The sequence below is a fragment of the Chrysemys picta genome, chromosome 23, assembly GCF_011386835.1.
Source record: "Chrysemys picta bellii isolate R12L10 chromosome 23, ASM1138683v2, whole genome shotgun sequence".
Classification (NCBI taxonomy): domain Eukaryota; kingdom Metazoa; phylum Chordata; order Testudines; family Emydidae; genus Chrysemys; species Chrysemys picta.
In genome coordinates, this window is record NC_088813.1 from 10,154,679 (window position 1) to 10,166,392 (window position 11,714).

General features: G+C 46.6%; 1 protein-coding gene across 1 annotated transcript; it reads left to right on the forward strand.

Annotated features, from left to right (window-relative positions):
* The first annotated feature begins 1,680 nt into the window (after positions 1 to 1,680).
* On the forward strand, positions 1,681 to 10,947 carry GPN2 (GPN-loop GTPase 2). The gene is made up of 6 exons (XM_005302013.4): positions 1,681 to 1,810; positions 3,564 to 3,999; positions 5,742 to 5,898; positions 7,016 to 7,176; positions 9,462 to 9,592; positions 10,136 to 10,947. The coding sequence occupies exons 2-6, from the start codon at positions 3,586 to 3,588 to the stop codon at positions 10,206 to 10,208; spliced, it is 936 nt and encodes a 311-aa protein (XP_005302070.1). The 5' UTR covers positions 1,681 to 1,810; positions 3,564 to 3,585; the 3' UTR covers positions 10,209 to 10,947.
* Positions 10,948 to 11,714: the final 767 nt, after the last annotated feature.

Below are 11,714 nucleotides of genomic sequence, written 5' to 3' on the forward strand. Positions count from 1 at the left end.
GGTTTGTTTTCTTTACAGTTTGTTAGCATGAGCTCTGTGTTTAGAAAGCTCATTGCTGGCCTTTCCTGCATTGAAATCACCTAGACATCACCTCCTAACTAGTTTAGCACAGGCTACAACTATAGCTTCTCTTCCTTCAATCAAACGTGCTTGTTAAAACAACACCTGCTAAACCTTGTACTTTCTTCTTTGTCTTGACAACTGCTTTACCCCTGGAATACCATGGCAGAAAAGTACCAGCTGTAGGCTGAGCCCCTTGTAAACAAGGTTTAGAAACAGCCTGCGGGAAAGAGTTTGATCAATTATCTACTCCCCCGGTGCCACTAAAATTAGTTTAAGGATGTACAGTAACTTCCATTTGTCACAAACCTCTGAGAGCCTCCTCGGCTAGGAGGCCTAGTCTGCATCCTCCACAGCCTGGCTCTGGGGGATATCATCCAGTGAGACTAGATGCCAGTTTCTCCCACAGAATGAACACACGGAACCTGATGCCTATTAATTTTTAACAATAGCTGGGCAAATTCCTTTTAGGGTTTACTAAGCTAAGGCCTGATCAAGAAGTTTAACTCCATTTTCCAGCTTTTTAAAAAAAAGAACAGGAGTACTTGTGGCACCTTAGAGACTAACAAATTTATTAGAGCCTAAGCTTTCATGGACTACAGCCCACTTCTTCGGATGCATATAGAATGGAACATATATATATATGCATCCGAAGAAGTGGGCTGTAGTCCACGAAAGCTTATGCTCTAATAAATTTGTTAGTCTCTAAGGTGCCACCAATACTCCTGTTCTTCTTTTTGCGGATACAGACTAACACGGCTGCTACTCTGAAACCAGCTTTTTAAAAATCTATCTGTACAGCATGTAGCCCAATGGAGTCTGGCTGATGAGTGCTAATCCTAGGCCCTCTCATACAAAAATTTTAAACATGTAACACCCAACTATTTATTAGGGGAGGGGCAGAGCTCCTTTCTCAGGTAAATCTCTATTATTAAAGAAGCTTCTTGCCATCCTGTAGAAATAAAGGGGTTGTATCTGTAAATAAAAGCTTGGTCCCCTGCATGACATGCCCCTGGCCAGCAGTGCGTGGGTGCTGTGTGAATGCTCCCCTCTTTCCAGCTGGACCAACCTGTGGAGAGGGCCACCTAGGTGCCTCTTACTCACTACTGGAGCTGTTACTTACAAGGGCATGGCTTCCCTGTGGGAGGGGGCTGAGGTCTGGCCTTAAGGCTGAGGGTGGATTATTGTTAAGGGTGTTTCACACCAGTGTGGTGGCTCTGCCTTAATGTTAAATTAATTAGCTTAGGGCTGTGGGGTGGGAATGGAGCCCCACAGCGTTTAGGGTCCTGGATAAATAATTTTTTTTGGGGGGGGGTCTCTGTCCTGCACTTGAGCTATGGGCAGGCCTGGAAGCTAATAAACAGCAAGACCAACTTAGTGCTTGAGCAGCATCGGAGCAGGCTGCTTGTTTCTCTTCCCCCCAGGCTGTATGGGGCGGGGGGTGGGGGGGCTCTCCCTAGGGCAAGGGGTGAAGCTGTGCTGTGCTAGCTCCTATGGCACCAGAGCCCCTGGGATTTCCCTATCTGCTTCCTTTTCCTACCTTCCCCCTGTGGCCGCCAGGGGGCGCTAATCTCCTAGTTCAGCCCTGTCCGGCGGGGGCGGTGCCTCATGAATATTTATTACGTTATTATAATGAGGACGTCGCGCTGACGATCCTGCGGCTCCCGGAACCTTCCCGCTCGCTTCCGCCCAGCCAGCCGGACCCGAGTAGCTGGGACACGCGCCGGAAGTGGCGGGAGGAGCCGCGGAGGTGAGGCTGCTCGGGGCGGGGGGGTCGTTGAGGGGGCTTCGGGCTCCGCCCGCCCGTTGCTCACACGGGGGTAGCGCGGCCTCCCTCTCCCCGCCCCTCCCCACCCCCCAGTGCCTCAGGGACAGGCTGGGAGCCGGGCGGGCATCTCCCCCGGGACGGGCCCCTCAGCGACCCCCCTCCCCACTGAGTGGGGCTGCGCCCCTCAGCCTCAGAGACCCCCGCCCCACTGACGGCCACTGCACCCCCCATCCCACAGAGACCCCCCAACCCCACTGAACCCCAGAGACACCCCAAGTTCACAGGGTGTATTTAATTTGAATAATGTGTACGAGGCTTTATTGTTTCATTCATAAACAGTAACGATAAATAGGGATACATATCGTAATGCGCTAAACATTGCATGTGATCATGTCAGAGATGCATAAAAGAAATGGTGAATTGCCTGTTTCAAATGAATGAACATTTACTTGGCCAGGGGTTATGATTGATACTCTTCCCCCCCCCCCCCCCCCCCCCCCCCCCCCACACACACACACTTTTTTCAGACTACTTTATGCACTGGCTTTGACCCTATTGGCAGGGCCGGCTCCAGGGTTTTGGCCGCCCCAAGCAGCCAAAACAAAACAAAAAACAAACAAACAAAAAGCTGCAATCGCGATCTGCGGCGGCAATTCGGTGGGAGGTCCTTCGCTCCCAGGCGGAGTGAGGGACCGTCCGCCGAATTGCCGCCGAATACCTGGACCTGCCGCCCCTCTCCGGAGCGGCCGCCCCAAGCACCTGCTTGAGAAGCTGGTGCCTGGAGCCGGCCCTGCCTATTGGACCCCTGGGCACCTGCTCCTTTCAGCCATCCAACCCCCTGCCCAGCCTTCCCCAGACCCTCAGCTCTCTAAGCTTCTCCAGATCTCCCAGACATCTCATAATGTCCCTCGCTCTCTACCCTCAGTGGTCTAACCTCCCTCAGGTTCCCTCCCCAGGGGCCAAACCTCCCTTACCCACCTGCTTCCCCCGGGCCTCACCACCCCACTCTCTCATCCCTCTCCATTATCTCCCAGACCTCCTCCCCAGCCATGCTCCCATCAGTGACCCCACAAAGCTGAGCCTGGCCGTGAGGAGGTGTTACAGGCTCCAGGGCCTTAAATAATTGTGCTTTCTGCCCAGGGATTTTTCTCTTGGGTTTGATATTAATATTTTTACTAGCTTGAGAACCCTCTACACTGACTTGACTTTGTGTCCCAAAATGAGATTGACCTCTGAATTATAACGTCAACCGAAAGCCATCTTCAGTGGAAAAATAAATTCCTCTGAACATCCAAGTGCAGGAATCCCTGTCATATTGCAAGGGTGATCGTAATGGGTGTGTCTGAGAGTAACAGTCCTAGACAGGCTGCAAGAACTTCAAAGGCACTCAACATTTTGTAAGCAAGAATCTGAATCTCCTCCCTTCAGTGGCGTAGCCCTGTGTATTGTGGTTATTTTCTGCAGCTGGTTTGGGCCTGTGGACAGGCTGAGATATTGCCTACTCCAGCGCCTGGAAGGGACTGGAGACTGTCCAGACAGGAAGGATAAAATGAGGTTTACTCCCCTGTCTTGGCATGGTCCCTCCATCCCGCTCAGGAGGTGGAAGGGGGGGTTTCACTCCATGATAGGCCCTCCCAGGTTTGATGATTACTTGGCAACTTCAGTTTTCAATGCATAATATTCCTATAAACACGAATAAAGGGCACCGTCTTAACCTTTTCCTTTCTCTTTCTAGGAGGAGAAAGAAATGAGCTGACATGTCAGAAAACCACGTGTCTTCCCTGGCCTTTGGCCAGGCAGTGATTGGGCCACCTGGCTCCGGGAAGACCACTTACTGCTTTGGCATGCAGGAATTCATGTCCAAGATTGGGCGGAAGGTGGCTGTGGTGAATTTGGACCCAGCCAATGAAGGGACTCCCTATCAGTGTGCTGTGGACATCTCAGAGCTTATCACCCTGGCTGATGTGATGGATAATCTGAAGCTGGGGCCCAATGGCGGTTTGATCTATTGCATGGAGTACCTGGAAGCCAATTTTGACTGGCTGCAGGAAAAGCTGGCTAAACTCAAGGGTCATTACTTTTTGTTTGACTGCCCAGGGCAGGTAGAACTCTGCACCCACCATGGCGCATTGAAAAACGTCTTTGCACAGTTAGCTAAGTGGAACTTCAGGGTATGTTTTGGGTTTTATTATAGTAATAAGATGGTTCAGCTCCCGTAGCTCTCGCATGTTTGCTGAATCATGTTTAAAAGTGTTACGTCTTGCAGATAGGCCTTATGAATCTGTGGACTGTCTGTAATAATTAATGATATGCTTTTGCTGTGTATTAGTCCATTCAGCCAAGTATATCAAAGCACTTTACAAAGGTAGGAAAGTATTTTGTGGGGAACAAGGCACAAAGAGGACTTGCCCAAGGCCACCCAGCAAGTCAAAAGAATAGAATCCAGGGCTCTTCCCTCCCAGTCCTTTGTAGAAAGACACCAGGAGTAGAGCAAAGCTTACACATTGTAACTCGGTGAGCATTGTAGCTTGAGATAGGGAGGAATGTTTGTATTCCAGATTATTAGGGACCTGTAGGATTCTATCCCAAGAAATTCAAATGATCTTTCAAGATGTGTAACTCAGATCTCATTCAGTTAACAAAAATTGTGGTGCAAATTGTATTTTAATGTGTTTGATGCAAACATTTACATTAATTCAACATTCTTGTACACTGAAACACACAAGCCAGCAAATGCACAAGTGAAGGTTTCCATAATAAAACTAGCTTGCTCACATTACATATCTCATACTTTGGATTACTGGCTAGACCATTAATGTATAACCAGTATACAGGACAATCAAGGAAGGTAAGGTAATTTTACTTGAGAACCTTATTTAGAATCTTAACTTTTGCATTTGTGTGTGTGTTCAAATAAACAAATGTGACGTTGCATTCACATAGTTTTTGTATTTAATTTTTATCCTTTTTGAAAAAAGAAAAATCACTATAGAGTTGCGTAGTTGAGTTCTTGTGCAGGTCCATAAGCTTCAGTACTCTATAGATACAGGAAAAAATGTAGCTGTTGACACAATTGAACTCTGTAATATGGAGCTATACATTTGTGCAATTTCGTAGTATGACAGGTAGTAACATAACTAAAATCCTAAACCAGTCTGTTTCATATGTATGAAAAATTATTAATCAAATTGTTTATAAATTTATTAACTCTTTCACAAACCACACTGACTGTTCATCCTACAGAAGTTTGATGTTCTAAAATTACTGTTGTTGAGTTATTTTGGGGGGTGAATTTTTCTATGGGAAAGGTAAAAAAAATTGCATATAGTCCAGTAATTCAAAACTGGATTTAACACGGACTTCCATCACCTTTGGGCTGAGACCAAGCATGGAAAGTTTCATCCCCAAAGGAAAGAAATTCCAAGCAAGTGAATAGAGGGGCTGAAGAGGAAGAAGAGTTGCAACTTTAACAGTCCCTCTTGTTGGTGGTGAAAGTTTGGCACATCTATAACATTTTTTCATTCTTAGATACTAAAGTACTTTATAAAAGTGGGTCAATATCATTATCCCCATTGTACACATGAGGAAACTGAGTCATAGCAAAGTGATTTTCACAAGATCATTCAGCAAATCAGTGACAAACGTGGGAAAACAATCCAGGTCTCCCCACTCTTTGGTTAACATACTATACAGTGGATCATGCGTAGTGGTCACAAGTATACAAATAAGTATATGAAACATCTAGGGAGAACTTGGCTGACGTTTTTTTTCTGCTTAGAACTGCTGAGGGCTGGATGCCTCTATCTTTCTCCTGTGTCCCAGATTTGCCTTAGTGACTTCTGCATATTTGCATAGGCAGATTCTGCCCTGCCTCTAATTTTTGCACTATTTCTCTCTTGTTTCCATTTTGCAGTTGGCTGCAGTTCATTTGGTGGATTCTCACTACTGCACAGACCCTGGAAAGTTCATCTCCGTTCTTTGCACCTCCCTCTCAACCATGCTGCATGTGGAATTGCCCCACGTCAACGTCCTCTCTAAGATGGACCTGATAGAACAGTATGGCAAGCTGGGTAAGCGCCTTTGGGAAGGGGGCCTGGGTGGAAGGAAAATGAGGCCCCTGCAAAGGAGTTGTGGAGCTGACTCTTATCACAGAGAAACTAACCTCCTGATAATCAGCAACTTGGGGATGATGGAGAGGGAAAGTATATCACATCTCCCTGAGTTCTTGGTGAAATGTTCTGGCCTGTGCAGTTAGCTGTGTGCATGAGTACTCTCATAAGCACTTTCAAAGCCAGTCATTAAGAAAAAGGAGATCCTGAAGTGGCCCTAGGTTCCATTCGCTGGCAGACTTGTCTGTGCTTTCTTCTGCCTTTTCTGTTCCATCCAATCATCAGCTTCCTCTCTCTGCCATTTCACACAGCCTCACTGCTCTCGGGGCTAAATTCAGAGAGCTGAAGTGAGTCTAAGCTGGTGTAGCTTGCACCTTTAACGTATATTTTAAACCAACTTAAACTCAGTAGGCCAAATTCAGCGGTGATGCGTGAGGTGGGGGTGTTCATTGTACATTGGCGGGTGGGTGCGAATCTGAACCTGTTGCAGTAACTTATTTGCTGAGGCGTCTGGAAGTAGTTGCACCTGCCATCATTCTAGATGTGATTAGATCCACCTGCTCTCCCCTTTCTAGCCCCTGCCATCTGGAACAGCCTCGCTCCATCTCTCCACCTCTCTTTACATCTCCTCTGAAGATGTATCTTCTCGCTCATCTTCACATCTCATTCCTTCCCTGCTCCATGTCACTTTGTATTTGACTCTAAAAGCAAACTGCGATATAGTTTGTGTGAGACGCTACACAAAATAGTCATATTGTACCTGTTGGGGAAACTCTCAGTACTGGAGCCTCTCGTGCCAGTGGGATTGCTGGGGAGCTGACTGACTCAACCCTCTATGGGGGCAGAGACATGCTGTTCACCGGGCTTTGTTGCGTATTCTCATTTGATGGTAGGGTGGCATTGGAGCCTTTGAAGAGGGCGCTTGCCCTGCTAGCCACACAGAGGAGTTAATGTTGTCACAGAGCATGTTCAGATAGCAAAGAAAGGGGTGGGCCAGGACCCCCACCTCCAAACCCATAGGAAAAATGCAGACCCTGGAAGCTAGTCCTGAAGCTGCTTCTCTTGTCTTTCCTTGCAGCCTTCAACCTGGATTATTACACCGAGGTTCTGGATCTCTCTTACCTCGTAGACCATTTAGCCACCGATCCATTCTTCAAGAACTACCGTCGCCTCAATGAGAAGTTGGTGGAGGTGATTGAGGACTACAGCCTGGTCTCCTTTGTTCCACTCAATGTCCAGGTAACCCAGCTTGAGGTGTGGGGGGGTTGGAAATGACAAGGAACGTTTTGCAGGTAGCTTTCTGATTCATTAACTGCCTAGATTAAGTTTGTGGGCTTCTAAAGGGAGCTCTGTTCTCCCAGTGAGCACTGCAAAAATAAAATCTCGTGTCACTGCCCATGTTGTTTTTTTCCAGACTTTGGCTGTTTCGAGTAGACTAGTAATTTCACAGCTTGATTTCTGTAGCCTTGAATAAGCATATTTATATGGCTCTCATATTAAAAAAACAACAACCCCGTATTACCCAGGCAGGTACAGGTATTAAGTCCAAGTTTATTGAGTGCCTTTGATAATGGTCTAGAAAAGGGCTTTGGGAGACTAACGAAACTCAAATGGTACTAAACTTAAAGGAATTGCGAACCCTGGTCAGGACACAGAAATAGAGAAGGGAGGTATAGAGAGTGAACACTTGAGCAGAAAAGAGAAAAATACAGCTAATATATCAGGGTGGGGAGGGAATCCAAAATATCAGATACTCGGTAGTATGGAGAAAGCCAGGAGGCTATAATACTGAGAGACACATGGGGTGAAAATGGAGAGCAAATCAGGCCTGAATTTATAAATGCAGTGTGGCAGCAAAAATACAGCTAATGCAGTTTAGGGATGCATAGGCATTGCATCATGGAGCAGGGAATTAAGGATCCCCCTCTACGCAGTTGTCTTGTAACTATATCTGGGATTCTGCATTCATTGCTGGGCACTACAGCACCTGAAATATGGCAATAAATTTGCAGCAAGCGAAGAGCAACAAAAATAATTAGACAGGAGGAATAATTTTAGAAGGAAGGATTAAAAGGAGTTAATCCTTTGTTTACTAGAGTTGTTTAAGTGACAATAGGGGAAGATACAAATGTTTGAAGGGAGCAGGAGGGAGAGGAATTATTTCTATAGCATTTCGCCTGTTGAAAGCACTGTGCAGGCATTGGTATCACCCAGCACCACTTATAGGTTAAGTTTGTAGGTATTGTTATCCCTATCTTATGGACAGACTGGGAAACTGAAGCACCGAGGGCCTGATTCAACTCTCATTGAAGTCAATGGAAAAACTCCCATTGACTTCTTTGGGCACATAGGGTTGGACCTGGAGATGGGAAGTAACTTGCCCAAGGCCACGCAGCAAGTCAGTGGCAAAGCCCAGTTTGCATCTTTGGACCTCTTGACCTTCAATCCTGCACTCGTTCCTCCAGATCACACTGCTTTTGCAGCAAAACCCTCCTGACAGTGGGGTGTGGAAGGCTGTGGAGGACGCGTCCCGTGACAGTGGTGGAAGCCTCATTACTTGGACTTTTAAAACTAGACTGAACAAATCCCTAATTATAGAGAATAGTTTTGTACTGGAAGGAGACAGTTCTTCAGGTCCCAAGATCGGCACGTCTTTTTTCCCCTCTGATGTCTATGATACAGCACGTTACTTTCTTTAAAGTGTTTTCCGCCCATTAATCCTCATACATTAATCCTCATGCTCTGTGATGTAGGTCAGGGTAAGGGTCATTCACTGCATTTTAGAGATAGGGACGTTCAGGCAAGGTTAGGTTACTTGCACAGGAGGGAGTCATCATTAGAGTTCTGACTGGAATTCAGGAGTTGCTGACATATAGTGCCCTGCTCTAGCCACTAAACCGCTTCCTGTAGATCACTGAAGTCTTCAGGGGAAATGGAGATTTTATTTCAAGTCTAGGCTGCAGAGCATCCTCGACGTAGGTCCAGAGCAACTGCCCTATTTAGGCCAGGTTCTCTTAAAAGATGGCCAAGTCCATCCGTTATATTGTAAGCCCTTTGCTGCAGGGATCTGTCTGTTGTTTTTTCTGTGAAACATCTGCTATGCGTTTGGGGGCTATTAAAATAACAGTTCATTAGTTCATGTTGGCATTTTGGCTGTTATGTGAGTCGAGCCAGCACCCAAGGGCTGGAATTCTGAGCCCTCGTATGCTGCTCCTCAAGTGAAAGAATACACAACGCAGCTGCTGCAATTTCCCCCATCTCGCTCCCTCTCCCCCCCTCAGAAGCCCTGAACCTCACATTCGCTGATGTTGGGAGCTGCGCACAGATCTCATTTCTTCCTAAGAAAGAAATCACGTTCCAGGGAGAATTGTGAGGCTTTCCTCTTCTCTCCCGAGGCTGAGCATACGGCTATGGCATTGCACCCACCCCGGCTAGCTCGGTCTGCTTGGCTGTTTTTTCTTCTTAATGCTCTGTTAAAGCTGCTGCTTCTCATTTTCACCCCCACCGTGTGTCACTCTTCCCAGGACAAGGAGAGTATGCGACGGGTGATGCAGGCAGTGGACAAAGCCAACGGCTACTCCTTCGGAGACTTGGAGCAGAGAAGCCTGGAAGTCCTGATGTCTGCAGCAGTGGGAGCTGATTTCCACTTCACATCGTATCCTTTCAGCTGCTCTTCTCTCCTGTATGGAGTCTTGAACTCGGATATGTGGCTCTGGGGATTTCATATAGGCCTGTCTTCTCAAGGTCTGAATTCAGGCCAAGTTATTAGTACCGTTATCTGATGCTGTTTAATGGCATGTGTACAACGAGTTGTTAGGATTGGAGTTGAGACCTATCGGACAAGTGTCCACATCAAACCCACCACAGCCACATTTGGCACTAATTGGGATCTTAATTGTGGGGATGTCACTGACTGCATCTCTGTAATTCATGCTCACTGGGCTCGTTCCTTCCACAGAGCGTAATTAATTAATTTGAATTAATGCCACTTTGTTTGGAGCTTGTTTGGACCAGCAAGAACTATAAATGCATTTGAATGTTGCATCTTCTTACCAGTGCTACTAGTTCCCATGTTAGCTTTCAGGCTAATGTTGGAGTCTATTCTCCGATGAGAAGGTTAGAGCTCCTCTGTCTCATAGGGTGCTTTGAACACCAGTCCTTCTTGCTGTCTTGTTTTCCTTGATTCCTGGATGATCAGTACACTTGCAGTCCAGGAGAAGTATGTGCAGCCTCAGGAGAAAACCGTGGAACAGGAAGCAATGGAAATATAATGCTCCTGTATCTTTCAGCAGGCTCGTAGTGGAAGGAGCTCCGTTCCAGTTTTAAATGTGTCTCATCTCTTCCCAGCAGGAGCATGAGGGACCCTCTGTGTAGTGTGACTCGGACCTGGTACTTTCTGGGCAGAAGGCCAGCTGTTAGGTTCCCTCTTTGTATGAATGCAGTCCTGTGTCTGGATCTCGGTGTGTATGAGCTATGTTTTTCTGGGTGACAATGAGATCAGGACCTCCATAGCTGAGTGCAGGACAAATTCAAGATCTCCTTACAGGAACCAGAGGGAATCTTCACCTGATCCGGGACATCAGCAGCAGAAGAAAACAACCTCTCTGTACAGCAGACAAGACATAGGTGCCCACTTTTGCCAAGTCTCATCCCTCACCACCATGGCCAAGGCTATGTCTCAAGTGAAAGACAAATCAGCATCTACTGCAGTGAATGAATGGAGCTCCTTCTTGTGGTATGAATTCTCCATGTATTGAATGGGACCTCTGTGCATTCTCACAGTGAGGAGTATCCACTCCTTAGAGAGCCAGCTACCTGTCCGTTCATCCCTGGGGGGAGGAGAGGTGTGAGGGGTTTTGTTTGTTTGTTTTTAATTATCAGCTCTTTCTTAACAAAAACACTTCTCCACCCCTTAGTTTCACCCTGTACTTCTGAGTTTGCTACGAACTCCCCTGAAGTGGAGAAAATAAAATAAACTGCAACAGTGCTGCAAAGCATGAGGGACAAGAAGAGCTGTGAATAGGTTCCTTATTGCAGCTGCAGACGCTGCCACATGTTTCTGTTAAAAAATCACTCTCGTCTCTGTTGTTTCCTTCTGTGACCTACCTGGAAGCAGAACAAGTATCTGCTCGGGATGGGGTGGAGGAAAGGAGGTCACTTCTTGTGCATTCTGTTCCAGTGGACAAATTCTGTCTCTCTGCCCTGCATGATGAAACACTGTCAACGTCCTGTTGTGAGCTCCTGAAAGCTTTGCCCAAACTGTACTAACAGGAGTGTTCGTAGGCTTATGACTGGGGAAGAGCCTGTGTGGTTCAGCGGAAGAATGTAGCTCCACAAAGGTTGTAGCAAACCATAGAAGTTAGGTCTTTCCTTGTCTCTACTAGGTCCTTTACTATATCCTTCCTTTGCTATATCCCTCCGTCTTTGTGGGATTGTTCTCTACAATTGATTGTCCAATGCTTTACCCACTTGAGTTTTAAACATCCCAAGCAACGGTGTGTCCACTACTTCCCTGAGGGAACCCTGAGTAATTCTGCTCCTAGTTGCTGTTTGCATCTTTAGATAGTGAGAGACAGTTATGAGGCTAGTTAACTGCTGGTGTAAACACACACCTCTCTGCTAGAATGGCATCTAATGATCTGAATCTGCCCTGAAGGAGGCTGCTTGAGACAGGTACATGTTGTTGTTTTTTAAACTGATCATACCTGGCAATTAGCTTGTAATATTCAAAGCAATTTACACATGTATTAATCCAAACAGCACTCTGGTGAGGCTCA

Coding starts and splice junctions, on each gene's coding strand:
- GPN2 (XM_005302013.4), top strand. CDS start 3,586: ATGTCAGAAAACCACGTGTCTTCCCTGGCCTTTGGCCAGGCAGTGATT. Junction 4,000..5,741: donor TAGCTAAGTGGAACTTCAGG/GTATGTTTTGGG, acceptor TCCATTTTGCAG/TTGGCTGCAGTTCATTTGGT. Junction 7,177..9,461: donor TTGTTCCACTCAATGTCCAG/GTAACCCAGCTT, acceptor CACTCTTCCCAG/GACAAGGAGAGTATGCGACG.